Consider the following 18,987-nt stretch of genomic DNA (forward strand, 5'->3'; position numbering starts at 1 on the left):
ACTTTTGAAAGAATAGCCCGTCAGGGATAGGAAGCTTTGTGGATAAGCTGCCACTCTTTGATGAAGGATTATACATTCTCCCCTAAATCTGTGATCCCAGAATCTGTTACACAATAGTTTTATCAAGTAGCACTAGACTAGCTGGCTATCATATTATTTTCTTTAAAAAATTAATTGGTTTCTTTCTTAAATCTAACATTTATGTGGAATTTCAGCCTAAATGTATGTTTGGCATTATTGGAGTCAACTCCCGAAATCCAGAGGTTACTATTTTGATGCAAGATAATGAAGCCAGATTATCTATTGAAGAATGCTTTTCCATGTATGCCAGATGACCAGTGCATTGATTATTGTGGGGCGTTCAGGTTAAGTGGTGTACCTACTCGGTACAGTCTGCAAAGTCCATGGCCTGATGCAAGTTCTTTGTAAGCTTTCCCCCTTGTTAGTAATATTGAAAGCAACTTGAGAAGAAAATCGTGGCACGTAAAAATGAAGCCATCATATATATGAGGGTTAGTTAATTTTCTCTGAACGTGTATGTAAAATAGTGAGCATATTATAGCATCCTTTGGTCATGTATTTTTAAAAAGAAAATGAAAGGACATTATATGAGTATATTTTCAAATTTTAATCAGTTTGCAAAGCGTTAAGAGTGATAAAAATGTGTCATTCTAAGGACACTTTTTGGTCTAATAAATATATTGAAAATTGAAAGTTAAGTGGTCAGATTACATAATTGTGTTTATATCACTTTTCATTTAGTCATTGTAGATCAAATACAAGACAATTGATCCTATTCAAAATTGAAAAATATCAAATATGGGCTAATTGAGTCATTTTACTTGTAAAACACAAGTAATGTCACATAAGAAAGCATAATTTATTATGGGGAATTAATTTTCCTTAATAAATGCGCACCTTATTTCTGAGTCTACAAACTTCTAAAAGTGTTAAAAGAGTAGTAGAGTTGACTATAAAATTTGCAAAGTGAGGGAATACAGTAAGTTTTTCTACAATATAAATAATTTCGGTGTGCTTGTACTTACTCATCATATGATCAACTTCAAAAGATGGCTCTTTGTTAAAACTGTCATATTTCTGTTCTGAGCCATCTTCTCAAAGATTATATAATAAGGATATATGATACTAAAAATTATTGTCTATTCTTAAGTATTTATAATAAGGAAACTATTCAAAAGATTTTTTTTATGATCACTTCACTGTGACAGTTGATTGATTATTCAGGGCCTCATCAAGAACTCTAGACTTTAATAATGGTTGTAAATGTAACGTTAAAAAATAAATAATACTGCCTAGAAATGAGCTAGATGTAACCAAATTGGAATTATTTTATGAGATTTTTAGAATAATAATTTAAATAAGACCTTCAAAGATTTTAGTTGAATTATGTGCAAATTTTGAATTTATTGCTAGTAAAACAAGGTTTAATACATATGTTAAATAATTGAGAAACATTACTCATCATTTATTATTTCTGATTCTTGGAATATATGTGTTTTAATTTAGAGTTTAGGAGTAATACAGATTAAGGATTTTGAAGAGTAGGTTTTCCTTCCATCTTTCATCAGCTCTGTAGCTGAACCTTCACAATCCCTTTCTTCATTATTCTAAGCCACTATCAAATTCTAATCTTTGCTGTCTCCACAGCTGTTTGAGGATTTTTTTTTTTTTGCAATTGTAATTACAAGTACATGTGTTCTGTGTACTTCGTATGAATGTTGGTGATAGAGGAAGGTTAAAGGAGAGTAGGACTATGTTGTGTAAGGGTCCGTGGATGAATCTGTTCGTTTTAAATGTTAAAACACAACAACTTTGGCTTAACTTATATGAAACAAATTTCTCCATAACAAGTACATTTTTATGGAAGCACGCACCACTGAGTCAAGTAGTTACCACACTTCTATGAATCGTTTTTTCTTCTTTTTTTTTCTTTTTAAATAATTTCAACTTTCATTTTAGATTCAGGGTACATGGGCAGACTTCTTACGTGGGTATGTTGCATGACGCTGAGGTTTGGGGGATGGATGATCCCAGTGAGCACAGTGCCCAACAGTAGGTTTTGCAGCCCTTCCCTCCCCTCTTCTCTAGTAGTGCCCAGTGTCTGTTGTTATATGCATCATTTTTCTAAAGTGATGCCATAATTTAAAATCTAAACAAATGCGATTTTTTTTTTTACTTTTAAAATGCCCACTAAAATATATGTTGAAGAGAAATGTTACTAAACCCTTACATTTAATTTGATGTACCAAGTTGGAGAATAATTGATATCATATGGGCACTTAAGTGTACAGTGATTTAACGCTGTAGAAAAATTCAGCATATTTAGTTGCATTCATAGTATTTATAGAACAAAAGGATAACCTGTGATCATATATGAACCTTAAGAAATGTTAAATTTGTAAACTTTTAAGAACACCCTATCTTCTTTATAATATTTTTTTTATTTAAATTTTTAAATTTTTTTACAGATGGGGTCTCTCTGTGTTGCCCAGGCTGGACTTGGACTCCTGGGCTCAGGCGATCCTCCTGCCTCAGACTCCCAAAGTACTGGGATTACATGTGTGAGCCACCGTGCCCAACCATATCTCTCTTTTATATCATAATTTTTTCTGTCTTCATGTACAGTAAGACTGCATAGCTCTAGAAATAGGTAAAGATATTTTCTGAGATTAGAAAATTATGCAAAATTATTAATTTTAATATTATCTTTAGTTGTAAAAGATGTTGTTTATAATGCAGTTATTTTTAGTTTCTTCTTACTTGAGATTCTAGAGAATATGTGTGGCCTGATGAATACTCTTTGGAGAGCCAGAGGGCAGGGGGAGGCATCAAATGTAAAGCCAAAATGTGAAAAATAATGGCTTCAGGGAAACTTTTGAGAATTGTTTAGGGAGTAATGCGGTATTTACCAGTCAAAACTTAAGATTTCCCTCTATCATATTTAAAATATTAGAAATTAATATTGAACCTATAAAAATGGCCATTGAACCTATAAATTTTATGAGGCAATATAAATACAATAAATCTCTATTCTGATTTGAATGTATATCTTCATTTATAGTGTGTGCTTTATTGACATAGCCATTTTTTCTCCCTCAATTCATTTATCATTTAAATCAAACCATACATATTTTGTCCATGTTCTGTGTCCAAGTGACTGTGTACTGGGACAGATGAGAAGAAATAAGGCCTGATCTCAGACTCACAGGGAGTTTTCAATTCGGGCATGATAGAAAGAGGTAATTGACAGTTATTAAAATTATTAAGAAGCTGGGAGAGATAATTTAAGAATTACTGTTTTGGTCAGATTGTATGTGAATAGATACATGGATCTTTGAAATGCCAGAGCACTGAAGGGGATATCCAAACTAATGGTTCTAGCACGCACCCTTCCTGCAGCATGCAGACATTAGCAGTGCCTTGAAACTCTGAGACATGGCAAAGGTCCTGCAGCCTTAACTGCTAACAAATAACAGAGGGGCCCTGGGGGCTCACAAATGTTTCAAAACATAGTGAACTGAGACGGTAGGAACGCATGACTTAGCCTTTTCCCCCAACCCACTGAAGGCCAGAGACACCCAACAAAGTGGGGCATTGGAAGCCAGTGACCTGAGAAGAACAAAAGCTGACCATTTGCCTCTTTCCCTGTGGAATCACTTGGCAGAATGTTCATTGCACGCTTGCCCACAAAAACCCCCTGTGAAGGCAGAGACCCTTCTTCCCTGTTCTCTGTAAAGCCTCAGCTGCTGACACAGTGCCTGGCCCTGAAGAGTCCATCAGTAAATAATTGATGCGGGAATGAAATCTTCCCTCACTCTACATCAATGTCAAGTGTCTTCACTAGAGAATAACTGCTCTCCACAAAAGGTTTGTGGCCTCTGGACTGAGGTCATCACCTAGGACTGCTCAGGTTCTAAAGTCTGTTTCAGGTTCTGTTGTTTGAAGATCTCCTGTGATTCATGTTAAATAGACAGTACCAACAGAGACTTGTCAGCATTTAGATGAGAACAAAAGATGTGGCTGTAGACTGTAGATCTCTGGATAAAGACAAGAGTTTGACTAGGAGAAGTCAGGGCATTCCAGGAGGGCGAAAGGCAGTGGACAACCTAGAGATGAATGATAGCCAGCCTAACTTCATGAACAGGTAACCGTAACACTAGCAGGTAGCACAGATGAAAGAATTTGGCCAGATTAGTTGCATGTTAAATGTTCACGTCTACCAAGATGTGTTCTCTCATATTTCTTAAAATATGTAATTCTCTTTTTCATTTTTTCCCATTTTTGTAGAATCATTGGTACAGAGAAATCTTTACTGTTAGAAAAACAATGGAGCAAGTTTGATGATAAACGATGTTGACATAGCCTGAGTCAGAGAGACATAGGGAGTGGTGAGACTGTGAACTCAAGGGCACACACTTTCTCCAAGAGGAGATGCTACGTCGCACTGCCAGACTGGTCATTGCCATGTGAGGGTGAAACCTAACATTGGCAGATTGTGAGATTTCTCAAGAAATGCCAGCGGGTGAATTGCGTGAAAATTCCCGATTTTAACATGTGAGCTCATTGGAAGAATAAAAAACACACAACACAGAAAACACACAAACAGAATGAGTCTGCAGCCTGGGTTTGGCAATTGGGCTACTAGTTTGCAACCTGTGATGTAGCTGCAGAGGTCTGCATTGTGGATTTGGGAGACCGTGAAGGAGCAGCAGGTCAGAGGCGCCCTCATGGAGAAATCCAGGAAGGGTTGGAGAGAGAGGTTGCGTCCAGATTGTGGGTAATCTTGAATGTCATCCCCGTCTACCCATTTTGGAGGAGAAAATGTTTTCAGTTTGCAATACGCTTCTTCCTGCTTTAAAACAGAAACGGAGGCTGTCAACGGGCCTTCTGTAAGAATTATTCATGGCAAGGAGGGAAGGGGTTAAGTGGCAGTAGCACTAGGCCTGTCCTTTGTCCTTCCCCATCCCTGTCTGCCTATCTCTCCATCTCTGCCTACCAGAGTCAATAGTAGGCTTTTGACACCCTTAACACACCTATTGTTTGGAGAGGAACTCCAGTGACCAGCTATAACTAAAATATATATATTTTGTGTGCGTTTGTTTTATTGCTGGCATTTGAATGTTGCCAGCAATAAACACTGATACTAAATTCTCTAAGAAAGGAAAATCAAATGTTAAACATGATATGATGGAATAAGTCTTAATTGTTATGTTAAAATAAAAATATCAATGAAATTCCCCTAGCACGCTGGCTTTTATTACTTTGTGGTGACCAAGTTGAGCTCTGAAATTAGAGAAATCCTCAAATCCCATTTCTACCATTTGTATGCGGTGTAACTTGTGGCAAAGCTGCCTCCTCTCTGAGCCTTATTTCTTCATCTGAACACCATAACAATGGCTGGTGGTGTTGCTGTTGCCAGATGCCTGGTCTGGGACCCCCACAGGTGGAGATGGTGATGGCAGTATTGTCTTATATCATTGGAGTCATTGTCATCAGCACCTTATAGTGAATGTAGTGCTTACCATTATGATTTTGTGGAGAGTGTTGCGATTGAATTTGGAGACTGAAACTGAAGTCCATCTGTACCATGAAGTTGCTTTGGAAACCATGAAATTGACAAGTTAAAACAAACCCGCTTGTGGGGTAACTGTGAAGATGAAATGAGCTAACACACAGAGAGGCCCTACTGGGGCCAGGTATGCAGTGAGTGATGGATAGTGTGTATGAGGGAGGGAAAGAGAGAGAGAGTGTGTGTGTGTATGTGTGTATATCAGGATGGTGACACTTGCTTTCCAGCCCATCAGAATGCTGGGAATAGGAGCTCTCATTTAGGGAAGAATGACCACAACAGAGTCACAGAGCTCCTGCGCTGTATTTGGGCTGTCACCTAGAATCGTACTTTTAATTAATGAATAATTCTTAGGAGCATTGATCGCTGACTTACCAAGTTACCCATTAGAAGTGCTAAACTCAAGCGAAGCAGGAGCTGCGACGCCCTGTTCCAGTCGGGCCCGTGAATGGCCGGAGAAGTGAGCGTGTGATGTCTTATCCAGGGAGCAGCGATGCAATAGCATTAATGAGAGTAGCGAATGCTCATATCGTTGGTCCACAGTCGCTTAAGAGGGTAAAGTGTGTGATGCATTTTCCAAAATGTATATGAAAAAGATGGAAAGATTTTTGACATTTCAAGAGATATAAAATTTACTTACACACATCCCCTAGTGATGCCAGATAATGGGGATGCTTTGTGGGGAAAAAAAAATCTGCCTTGACAGGGTCAGCATTCTCAGTGTATTCCAGTTCTTTTTTTAAAAAAAATGAAAATAAATTTTTCCCACATTACTGTTAGAATGACCTAACCGTAATATTTAAAGATTTAGAGATTTCGGAGAAATATTTATGGAAATGTTGTCCCCAAATTTTATAATGTAAATCTATAAGATATTGATTTATCGAGTAGAAACAATTGCAAGGCAAACTTTGAATGTAGTAAAAATTATTTCTATTTCATTAACAGAATTACTTAGCATTTGGATTTGTCTTGTTTGTTTCTTTTAAAAATGTATCGTGCAGAGAGACCAATACCGTAGGATCTCACTTGCATGTGGAGTCTAAAATAAAGTGGAAGTCATGAAAGAGTAGAATGGTGGTTTCCAGAGGCTGGGGTAGGGCAGGGGGAAAGGGAGACATTGGTCAAAGGGTACAGTTTCATTTAGATGTGGTAATAAGTCTTGTGACCTATTGCACAGCAAGGTAACTATGATAATAATCTATTGTATGTTTCAAAATAGCTAAAAGAGAGGATTTTAAATGTTCTCACCGCAAAGAAATGATAAATATTTGAAGTGAGGGAAATCCTGACTAGCCTGATATATCATTGTGTAATATATACATGTGTATTAAGAAATTACATTGTACCCCTTAGATATATACACTCGTCAATTAAAATATAATCGAAAAATATTAAATATGTATGATGCAGGCCAGATATGGTGGCTCACGCCTATAATTGCAGCACTTTGGGAGGCTGAGGCAGGTGGATCACTTGAGGTCAGGACTTGAAGACCAGCCTGGCCAACATGGTAAAATCCTGTCTCTACTAAAAATACAAAATCTAGCTGAGTGTGGTGACAGACACCTGTAATCCCAGCTGCATGGGAGGCTGAGGCACGGGAATCGCTTGAACTCGAGAGGTGGAGGTTGCAGTGAGCGGAGATCGCCTCACTGCACTCCAGCGTGGGCATCAGAGTGAGACTCAGTCTCAAAATAAAATGACGCAGACATACATCTACTAACATATTAGTTAGTTCAATTGATTTGTTTCTTTTTTTTTTTTTTTAAATGTCTTGCTGTGTTACACAGACTGGCCTCAAACTTACGGGCTCAAGCAATCCTCCTGCCTCAGTCTCTTGAGTTGCTGGGATTACAGGCAAGCCACCACACCTGGCGAATTTCTTAACGTTTTGCCGAAAAGCAAATTTTAAACATTTGCCCTTGAAATTTTATTTGGCTCCAGTGAAAATAAGTCCTTTTTGTTTCTCAGCGTTAATGTGTTTAGAGTTATCATTTATTAAACACCTATTATGAGCCCAACATTAGCTTAGGCTCTTTGAAGAAAGGGGTACAAAAATAGAAGACATATTTTAGAAGCCCCAGAGAAATGTGTAATAATTAGCAGTACTAACAATGTGAGCTAGGATGAAGTCTGAAGGTGTGTAACACAAACTGTGCACTCAAACTCAAGGAAGAGAGAGGAACATGTAGGGTTTGTTCAGATGTCACCTCGACCTCATTTCCAAGTTGGTATGTTTGGACAGTCTCTTAGCCTGCTCCTGCTGCTGTAACAAGACACCTGAGACCAGATACTTTATAGACAATAGAAATTTATTTTTCAGTTTGGAGGCTGAGAAGCCCAAGATCAAGGTGCTGGCAAACTCAGTGTTTCAGCATCTTGCTTCTGCTTCTGAGATGATGCCTGAAATACTGCATCCTGCGGAGGAGACGTGCACTGTGTCCTCACATTGCAGAAAGGACAGGAGGGCCAAAAGGGGCTAGCTAGTTCCCTCTTGCCCTTTTATAAGATGCTAATTCTATCCATGAGGGCAGAGCCTTCATGGCCTCATCGCCATAGAAAGGCCCCACCTCTTCTTAATACTGTGGCCTCATTGCCATAGAAAGGCCTCACCTCTTAATACTGTTGCACGGGAGATTAACTTTCACCATGAATTTTGGAGGGACACAGATATTCAAACCATAGCAGTCACTCTTCTCTCAGGCCTGAGGAGCAAAGCTGCCCCTTCTCTGTATTTACACATTATCCCGTTATCCGTTTGTTGGCACATGCTGGAAGCTTAGGAGCCATCTTCAAGACAGCTGCTTTCCTCACTACCTGTGCTAATCAGTCATCAAGTCCTGCTGATTCTCACTCAGAGTGGCTGGTGCCCGCCCCTCCTTTCCATCCTCACTGGCAGTTTCCTCTCTTAGGCTCTCATCCCTCATCTTAATCGCTGCAGAATGTCTTCTAACTGGGCTTCCTGCCACCTGTCCTTCATCTCTCTAGTCCATTTTTCTAGATTGCCCCTGGAGAATATGCCTCCTAAAATCCTGAACTGATCATGTGACGAAGAAGCGCAGACTCAGCCTGGAAGCCGAGGTCCATACCTCCTGCTCTGTCCAGGCCCCCTCCAGCCCCGCCTCCCATCTCTTATATACTGTGTACCTCACACAGGTGGATTTAGTTAGCATTTCCCAAGCACGGGATGAGCCTTCCCGCTTCCTGTGTCAGGTTAAACATTCTCTGTGAAATTGTCCTTGATTTGCTCAGTAGAATTAGATACTCATCTCCTTCTTTCTGCCCCCATGCTGGTATAGTGTTTATACATCTACTTAGCATTTACCTCATGCTGCACTTTAATTTATTAGACTTCAAGGGCTCTAGGAGTAGGAAGGAATTTAGAGATCAGATAGGCAGGTCCTCTTGTTTTAAATGTGGCACAACTGAGGCTCGAATAAACGTGTAGCCATACCCAGAGCCTACTTCTCAGTTGTCCTTGAGTTTGATTTCAGCATCATTACCCAAGTAGAGTTTGATTTCCTTTGCTCTGTGACATCTCAGCAGCTGCCTCTACTTCCTTGGTGTCTGTCCTCTTCTGGTTGGTCTGCATACACTGGGGTTCCTCAGAAACAAGCCATTAGACCCTCTGCCTTCACATTGTATCTGGTGTACCAAATCTTGCCATGGCATAGATTCCTATGGTTTCAGTGTTCACTCAACAGGCAGTTCACAAATATCCCACTCAAAACTTCTTCTAGTTCCAGATGTGAATATCAGGGGGACCTTCTAACTCATCATCAACAGCGACCCTGTGAGAGTGAAAGTACCAAATCATCAAATGACCGGATGCCAGGACAACTAGCATTAACTGGAGCATCCAGAGCCCGCGGGCACCTGCAGTCATTCTGGGTATACTGAACCATTTCACATATGCTCCAGCATGTCTCAGGCTCCCAAAACTAACATGGATCTGGATCCATGATCTTTTCCTGCAAACCTCATCTTTCCTGGGTGGCCCAAGTTCAGTGCAGGACAGGAACTGTCCGTTAAGTTACCAAGCCAGCAACCTTGAGCAGGTCCTTGGCCCTTTCTTCACCTCAGTTCCTCTCATCACAATGTCTAGTTAATGTTACTTTCTAAGTGTCTCAAAATCATCATCATGCTTCCATTTGTCTTCCTCCTCTGCCATTCTAGTCCAAGCTCCCTTGGCATCTACACTGGATTTGCATGGTGGTGTCCATATTGACTTGATTGACATTCGGTGGAGCTCCTCCTCCAACTCATTCTCCACAGCTCACAGTGATCTTTTAAGAATGCACAGAGGCCAGGCACAGTGACACATGCCTGTAATCCCAGCACTTTGGGAGGACGAGGTGGGTGGATCACGAGGTCAGGAGTTCAAGACCAGCCTGGCCAATATGGTGAAACCCCTGTCTCTACTAAAAATACAAAAATTAGCCAGACATGGTGGCACACACTGGTAGTCCCAGCTCCCCAGGAGGCTGAGGCAGGAGAATCACTTGAACTCAGGAGATGGAGGTTGCAGTGAGCTGAGATCACGCCATTACACTCTAGCCTGGGAGCCTGGGTGATAGCGTGAGACTCCCAACTCCCTCTCAAAAAAAAAAAAAAATAGGCAAAGAGGATCCTGCCATCCCCTGCTTAAAACAGTACATAAAGCATACATAATAGAAGACATAATATGTGTCTTGATTGTCTTCTAAAATTGGGGACCTTGTTTGTTTTGCTCCCCTTTGTTCAACTGGTTGTATGACAGAGCACCTCATACATAGTCCTGAATGAATGTTTATTGATTGAAGGAGCAAATGAATGAAAGTCCAGTGTTCTAAAAACCTACTTCAGACTGCTAGTTCCAGAGTCTCTGTGTCCATTTCTCCCTCAAAGATGTTAACCTTGAAGGTAGAAGATCTGCCATTCTCTCATTGACTATTTCATTCTTTCGCATTTTGGAAATGGGATATTTCTCTCTACTCTGCGTATTCAGTACTTATATCCCTAGCTACACCTTAAAATCACCAGGGAGTTCACAGAGAACACTAATGCCAGGATTTTGCCCCAGACTAATTAATTCAGACTCTGTAAGCATAGGACCTGGTCAGTAAGTTTTAAAAGCCTCCCTGGTGTTTATAAGGCACAGTCAGGGTTAAGAAGCCACTGGTTTAAATGTGGTCATCCTTCAGGTCCCTTCTCAAGCATCATTTACTCCAAGGAAACTCAAGAGATCCCTCATTTTTTTCTCAGGAGTTACTAGTATGTAGTGAAGTGATTATACAATCAATACTTATGTCATTATTTTAGGATTTCCATTCCAGCTATGTTTTAGGAATGCTTAGGGCTGAGATTATGCATTATATTTAGGAATTTTCTGAGTACTGAAAAGTTACTTTGTAATTTCCTTTTATTTGACAGATGTTCACTTGTCACTTTGCAAAGACTTCAGGTTGATAAGCAAGCTGACTTCTGTTTTGTGGCTGCCCCTATGGTTTAACATCCTAGCAAATTTTTCTTACATATTCTGTTGTATTCCTGACCTGCTAGTGAACTACCTGAGTCAATGGTTAACTGAGGCTTAAGTACACATAGTCATCGGCTGGTAGGAACAAACCAAGCAGATGTGTCCTTACATTACTTAGAAAACCAACTTTCCATCAAGAACTTTGGGACTTTTAGAAAATATGTATCCAACCTCTATGGGTCTTTTAAGTTGTTCTGTTGTTGTAGCAAGCAGCAAATTGGGTAGAAATCTAAAATGTACACCAAGTAACTCCCTTTTCACTTTTTTGGGGGTTGGAGCAGAGCAGGTGTAAAAGCATTTTTTTTAAGTGTATGTTTATGTATGTTGACCCAGGTTACTCCATTGTCACATTGGTAAAGACCAACACATTTGATGTGGTTGTTTTGTAAAGATACCTGTTCAGGGACATCATCAAAGATCATGCTTTAAAACATGTTTAGGCATGTTTGCAACTTCCCACAGGAAACTATAAAGGAAGATAATGTCATAGCATCTTTTTCTGAAGTCACTCTTATTCACTTTAGCATTGACGATATGATTGAGGAAGGAGCAGGGAGGAAAACACAGTGTGTCTGCAGGGCCCCTGGGCTTCTGCCATGAGATTGAAGCTTGGCATCTCAGAGTCATGGCCATTCTGCACAGGTAGATCTTGAAATTTCATCTTGAATTTTTAGTGGCATCAACTGGTATAGATTTGGGCATTGCTTTGCAGCTGCCAAAGGGATATTTGTGTCAATTCACCCCAAATCACATCACATTTAGCAAAAATGCCCATAGTGTGGATATAATATTTTGAGTAGTTTTATGATAGATTTTGACATCTATTTCTTTTTTCTCTGTCCCCTTCCTTCCTTTCCTCCTTCCCTTCCTCCCTTCCCTCCCTCCTTTCCTTCCTCCCTTTCCTTCCTCCCTTCTTTCCTTCCCTCCCTCTCTTCCCTCCCTCCCTTCCCTCCCTCCCCTCCCCTCTCCTCCCCACCCCTCCCCTCTTCCCGCCTTCCTTCCTTGTCTTGCTCTGTCACCCAGGCTGGAGTGCAGTGGCAGGATCTCGGCTCACTGCAACCCCCACCTCCCAGGTTCAAGCAATGCTCCTGCCCCAGCCTCCCAAGTAGCTAGGATTACAGGCTAGATTTTGACATTATTTCTAATCATATTCCTGCTACCTTTAAAAAGGATCCAAATGTTTACTCTTGTGAAATTATTTATTATAATTGTTAAACTCTTGGCTTTTTTTTAAGGACTTAGAATATCATAAAGGTAAAGAGAAAAAGCAAGTAATGTTTAGAATTTTAGCTCAGTTGTTTTGTGGATGACATTCTGTGTTGGGTTGAAAATGAGATTCTTGAAGTGGGCTACCTTTAAGAGAGTTAATCAGATGTGGGTATTGGTGTGTTGTATGGTTAACTGTGGATCTCAAAAAGCTAAGTGTACTTCAAGTGCAGTATTTATGTAAAACCACTAAGATAACATCTTACTGTGTAATCTTTGCTGAGGCTCAAGCTAACTGATTACAATGGCTGGCATTTTCACTGTTCTCACACTTACAAAAATAAAATCAGAAAGCATGAGAGGATAGGGAAAGACATCTGCTGTACAAAATGAAGACATTTATCAAAAAGGATGCCTCCTTTTTTCCTTTTAAAAACTGCAAAAGGTTTGTTTCATCTCATTAGGTTTAGAAGTATAAATTTTACATAATTAGTAGAAAGTTGAATGAATAGCAGAAAGTTGAAATAAATATTTTCTCTTGTATTAAATACTTGTGAAATGCCTTGCTTCAGTATATTGATTTTGCTAACTTATAGTCTAAATGTACAATTAGATTCAGGAGGCATAACAGGATGTAGAATTTGATAAAGAATGGGAGTGACAAAGAATTTTCGTGTAGACTTGAGTCTTAAGAAAAAAAAATGACAAAATGACATATAAATTCCCTAGTAGGCTTCGTGGGGTGGCTTACACCTGTAATCCCACTACTTTGGGAGGCCTAGGCTGGTGGATTGCTAGAGCTAAGGAATTTGAGGCCAGCCTGGGCAATATGGTGAAACCCTACCTCTACAAAAAAAAAAAGTTAGCCGGGTGCAGTGGTGCATCCTTGTAGTCTCAGCTACTTGGGAGGCTGAGGAGTCTGAGGTGGGAGGATCACTTGAGCCCAGGAGGTAGAGGTTGCAGTGAGCCGAGATCATGCCTCACACACCAGCCTGGTAACAGAGCTAGAGCTTGTCTCAAATAAATAAATAAATTCCCATGTAGAACTATATGTGTTTTATGATACAGAATATTAGTCACTGCATTACATTTGGAGGCTATTATAATGATAATAAAAAGGACAAACTTGAGTTTTTATTCATCCTGTCACACCTTTTAGAGCTAGATGAGTTACATGTAGTTACAAACTAGAGGGACTACACCCCAAAGCTGTGTTCACTCTACTCTTCATCTTTAATTATATATACACACACACACACACACACACACACACACACGTATATTTGACACTCAGGCTGGTGCAGTGGCACAATCACAGCTCACTGCAGCTTCCACCTCTGGGGCTCAAACAACCCTCCCACCCCAGCCTCCTGAGTAGCTGGGACTACAGGCATGTGCTACCACACCTGGATAATGTTTTTGTTTTTTTTTAAATAGGGACTGCATTTCACTGTGTTGCCCAGGCTGGCCTCTCAAACTCCTGGGCTCAAGGAATCCTCTTGCCTTGGCCTCCAAAAGTGTTGGGGTTATAGGCATGAGCCGCTGTGCCCAGCCCACATATGTATTTTCTTCTCTCTGGAAAACTAGTCTTCATTTTCTCCAATTACTGACTGACTTCTTTTTCCCCCAGGCTTTGTGTTAAGTTCCTGGATCTCTATGAAGCCTCTGCTGATACTTCTGTTGGCTTCTGTTAAAAGAAACTAAACACTTCACCTTACAGGTCTCTTTCAGCATCTCTAAAAGTCTCTGTTGTTAATATATTCTTGAGTCTTATCCCCACCATGGTCATTTTCATGAAGTTATTATACAGTATATAAAAGTTTAAGATGTAACTTTAAATGAACCTGAATTATAGGCATGGATAATTGCTCTGATTTTGGAAATTTGTGTTGAATTTTCTTCTCTAAGTGGCTATCTCCTTTACTGCTGCTCAACAGTCAGCCCATTTTATCTCTTGATTTATCTTTGCCATTTTTCATATATGTGTTCTGAAAAAATAACACACCGTGTATAATTAATTGTATTTGCCCAATTTTTCAGAACATTTGTTTATATGTATATTTACAGGCTAAAAAAAAAAATCATGGGCTGGGCACAGTAGCTCATGCCTATAATCCCAGCACTTTGGGAAGCCAAGGCGGGCGGATCACCTGAGGTCAGGAGTTCAAGACCAGCCTGACCAACATGTAGAAACCCTGTCTCTAGTGAAAAATACAAAAATTATCCGGGCATGGTGGCTGATAACTATAATCCCAGCTACTCAGGACACTGAGACAGGAGAATTGCTAGAACCCAGAAGGCGGAAGTTTCAGTGAGCCGAGATGGCACTGTTGCATTCCAGCCTGGGCAACAAGAGTGAAACTCCATCTCAAAAAAAAAAAAAAAAATCATTCACATGGTCCAAAGTGACCGATGCTTAAAAGTGACAGTTATATGGGAAATCATGTGTATGGATAGATATATGTCATATTCATATCATATGATCATGTTGTACACATACACACACATATGTGAATGAATGCCATTTTCTAAGATCTGTACATTTGACCCCCTACTGATCTGTGGTTCTTGAAAATTAATGAGATTGATTCATAAACCAAATGATTTTTTGAAGCCTACAGTCTGGTGAGTCAGGCTGGTTAATTCTGTTCCTTTAGATAGTTTAACTGAGTACAAAATTTGGGGTATAGCATTTCAGAAGATCCTGCTGTTTCTACCATCAGTTTTGAACATTTATTGTAAAGATACTTTTAAACTCTAATGGGAGAGACAGCAGGATTCTCCCAAAAATTCAAGTAAAACTCTGCAAAGGAAAAGAAGTCTCCTGAGATGGATTGAATTCTTCTGAAGAGAAAAATATATAATTTACTACCACCTAAAATATTGATGAAGATATATGTGAGGAGTTTTTTAGAGGAGAATCTATCTTATATTTATTATAAGAAAGTGTGGTGAATTTAAAGTCTTTCTTTTGCCCAAGTCAAACAGAATTTCCAGTAATAATGAAATACATATGATTCTTGACCATTTTGTTTACCAGATAATCTAGTGTGAGATAGCTCTGCTAGAGTAGTAACTTCCAGTGTAATTTACACTAGTGTTTGTTAACAGCAAAAGATGTCTCCAATGGGGGTTAAGAATATTTAATCCTTTAAAGCTGACATATATAACATGTAGCTATGTCAGCTACAGCTGTTTCTAAGTATCAGTAACAAAATTATAGACAGGTTTTGAAGCTTCTGTGGTGGGAATGAATACATCTGAGGATTCAACTTGCTGACAGTGTTTATGTAATTTAATCTTACCATCTGGTAGAAAGTAAACATTTTTTATAAAATTAAAGCTTATAAAGTGAATCCCTTATACTTTCTGATTGTTGTGAATGACAGATTTAAATGTAGTTTCATTGAAGAATTAATGGAGATTCTGCCACTATTTTGAAATGCATACTAGATTGCAGTTGATTTTGCCATTTAATCTGCATTGATTCCTTAAACAGTAAACAAATTGGCACTTTCATTTCAGCTGATTCTGTGATTCATGCATCTTTCATTCCTTTAAGATAACATATATGTTGTTACTTGTTTTGCGCAGAATAAACTAGGACTTGGCAATTTGCATGTCAGTAATCTTAGAATAAGTGATGTCACAAATAGAGCGTCCTTCTGAACTGAAAATAAATTATGTTTTTCATTGCATTTCATACTTTTTTCTATAACGTAATAATGTTTATATAACATGCGTTTAGCTATTGTGTAAATTATTGTGGTGTAATCCAGTGTTATTTGCTTTGCAAGTAGCACCTTGCTTTCGCCTTAGAAGTTGGCAAATTAGCAGATTTGTGAAATTGACAAATTGGTTTACAAACCCTGCCAAGTTCAAACTTTATAAATCTGATCTACACATTTTATAAATCTGATCTACACTTGAAATAAATATACAGACTGATAGACTCTTGTGTTTATAGTTGCGCCCTGTGTTAAATTGAAAGTCTACACTCCATGATGATGTAATAAAATTTAATTAGTTGTAAGTCAGGTTTTGGTTTAGTGGTAATTAGTTTAGTGTATAATTATTACATCTAATAGCAATCTGAAATCTACAAGCATTTTGATCTTTTTCCAAGTTAAAAAAAAAAAAAAAGCTCCTGTAAGATTTATAGCAGAAATTGCGATAATAAAATCACATTAGCTAATTTCATTAGATAAATCATAGAAAATGTTAAGTGGCAAAGTAAAATTTCAGTAATGACGTACATGTGTTATGTTGAGCTGGTACATAAAATATTTTTAAGTGAGTTTTTTTTTAATTTTCAATGAAAACTAATGAGACTTTTCATATTTTCTACTATTTAAAATGCATCATCGGTAATTCTGCACGACAAAATTAAATGTTGTTCCCATAACAGCTATTGTAAAGTGATCATCAGTGTCAATACATGTAAAAATCAAAGAAATTGTATTAGTAAATTTGAAAAATACCTTTAATTCACTGAGTTCTGGCTGATTTTTAAAATGTGTATAGGCGAGTATTGCCTGCTTCCAACAGAATAAAAAGTAGCTTTCAGCTAACAAGGCAGTAACACGAAAATATATGAATGCCACATAAGTAAATGTACATGAACTAAATTAGTATGTTTAATAAATTGAAAAAGCATAATGTCTCCCTGAGTTATATAGATACTGTTACATTTAATTAGTCTATGAGCCCAACATTAAATTGGGAAGCTAGTCATATTATGCTTTTAGCATCTTCCTGTTTCTCCTTTCAATCTCTTTCTCTAATAGAAACCTCTTTCTGTTTTTCTCTTGTATGAGCCAAGTGTTGTCTCATTTCTGTTTTAAAAAAATGTGTTTAGTGCCTTTCTGTTTTCCACAAATTCACTGTTTTTGTGTGGGCAGGGTCTCACTTGTTGCCCAGGCTGGAATGCAGTGGCATAGTCATAGCTCTCTGCAACCTCGAACTCCTGGGCTCAAGCGATCCTCCTGCTGCAGCCTCCTAAGTAGTTATTTTTAACTTAAAATTTATAGCCCAGATAGAGTGGTTGTAATGCCCAACATAGTTCCGTACCAAATGTGTTTTCCACACCAAAGATTATGCTTCTCATCATTTGAGTGTTTGACTTTAGAACATTTAGGAAAAAAACACAAAGTTTAATAAATAGTATATTGTAAAAGTGTTACTAAAAGTGGCTGTTGGTATCACAAGACTATTAAATGGTTTAAAATGAATTTTCATAGCTTAATAACTGATTTTCATAAGACCATGCTTAGGTTTACTACAAATATGTAGAAAATATTTAAATTTTCTGTTTCTTTGATTTTTTTTTTCTTCTTTGTTGTACCTTATTGGGAAAGGGTCTGTTTTAACTTCAAAAGAGGTCTTATGTTATGATCGTTTTCATTTGGCAGGGAGAAAGAAGTGATTTCATATAAAAAATTCATGAGCTGACATAATTAAAAATATTAACCGAGACATCTAAATTGGCTTTTATAGTACACCATTATAAATATTTATTTAACTCTTTGTGAAATGTCTGTCATGGTATACATGGGTTTTCCATAGGATATCATTTCAGTTTTTATAAATTGTATTTAATGTTTATTAACACATGTTAATCTGGCATTAATGCTGAATATGTATTCAAGAAGGGTGTACTGCAGACCTAGTGGGTGCACAGTCAGGACTGGGGGGGGAGACAGACTGCAAGCAATTGCCAGTCTTCAAAGTGAGATAAGACATGTCTATTAAAATTTGCAATACAAAACAATAATGAGGTATCAAAGGAGAGATTTCATGAAAAATGAAGTTGGTGTGTTGCTTTAGGCTATTTCTGAGTAGTTACCATCTATCCTTTGTTTAGTACTGAACCTTACAGACATTTGACTTCATTAGTTCCCTGGCTGTGATAAGATTTTGTGAACCCAATGCATGACATACTGTTTAAGGAAACCGTTTTCTAAATTACATTGGAGAATAACCCTGTGCTCAAAACGTTTTTATTGATTACTTTGGGCACTGACGATCAAGGCACCTAACAAACTGAGAGTAACTATAATCATAAAGTAACTGGCTGAATTTAAAATTATTTATTCATATATTCTGGAAGTTACTAATTGAGTTCTACTATGTGCAAAGGCCATGTTAAAAACAATGAGAAGCCAAATATCTTGGAGGTTATGTTTCTGCCACCCAGAAACATACAGGGTGGTAAATATCTTGCATTAAAATATACAGAGTTTAGTTTCAAAGTAATAGTAGTGTATATCTTGGCGAATCCTTGCTACAATATTAGGAAATGAATATGTCCAGTGTAGAGTATATTTGATAGTTCTTTCTTGCTTACTGACATGAATAAACATGAACAGTTGACTTGACTTTGTCACCTCGTGAGTGTGACTACATGAATGGACAGGAAGAATCCTATGAAGATTACTAGATTTTATCCTGGATTCTGAGAATACATGTTAAAAAGAAAAAAAAACCTATTATCTGTTCCCAATCTGTCTTAATGAACTTTCATGTTTCTCTCAAATGGGAGTGGAGAATGACAAGTAGTCTTAAAACATTTTACGGAGTCAACAAATGTTTATAATGTGTCACACACATAAGGATTCAGCACCTAAGAGGCAGCACTTAGACACTGACAGCTCGAGAGTGATCAGGACAG

The 18,987-nt window shown here is 38.2% G+C and overlaps 1 protein-coding gene across 1 annotated transcript in view; it reads right to left on the reverse strand.

Annotated features, from left to right (window-relative positions):
* LOC116565136 (translation initiation factor IF-2-like) overlaps positions 1–18,987 on the reverse strand; it is a 118,654-nt gene that overhangs the window by 75,567 nt on the left and 24,100 nt on the right. Inside the window, exon 3 of the mRNA XM_032298599.1 lies at positions 5,966–6,065. Coding sequence (XP_032154490.1) covers positions 5,966–6,065 — 100 coding nt within the window. The remainder of the gene's footprint in view (positions 1–5,965; positions 6,066–18,987) is intronic.

The sequence above is a fragment of the Sapajus apella genome, unplaced genomic scaffold (assembly GCF_009761245.1).
Source record: "Sapajus apella isolate SASKATOON/1434 unplaced genomic scaffold, GSC_monkey_1.0 scaffold39, whole genome shotgun sequence".
NCBI lineage: Eukaryota > Metazoa > Chordata > Mammalia > Primates > Cebidae > Sapajus > Sapajus apella.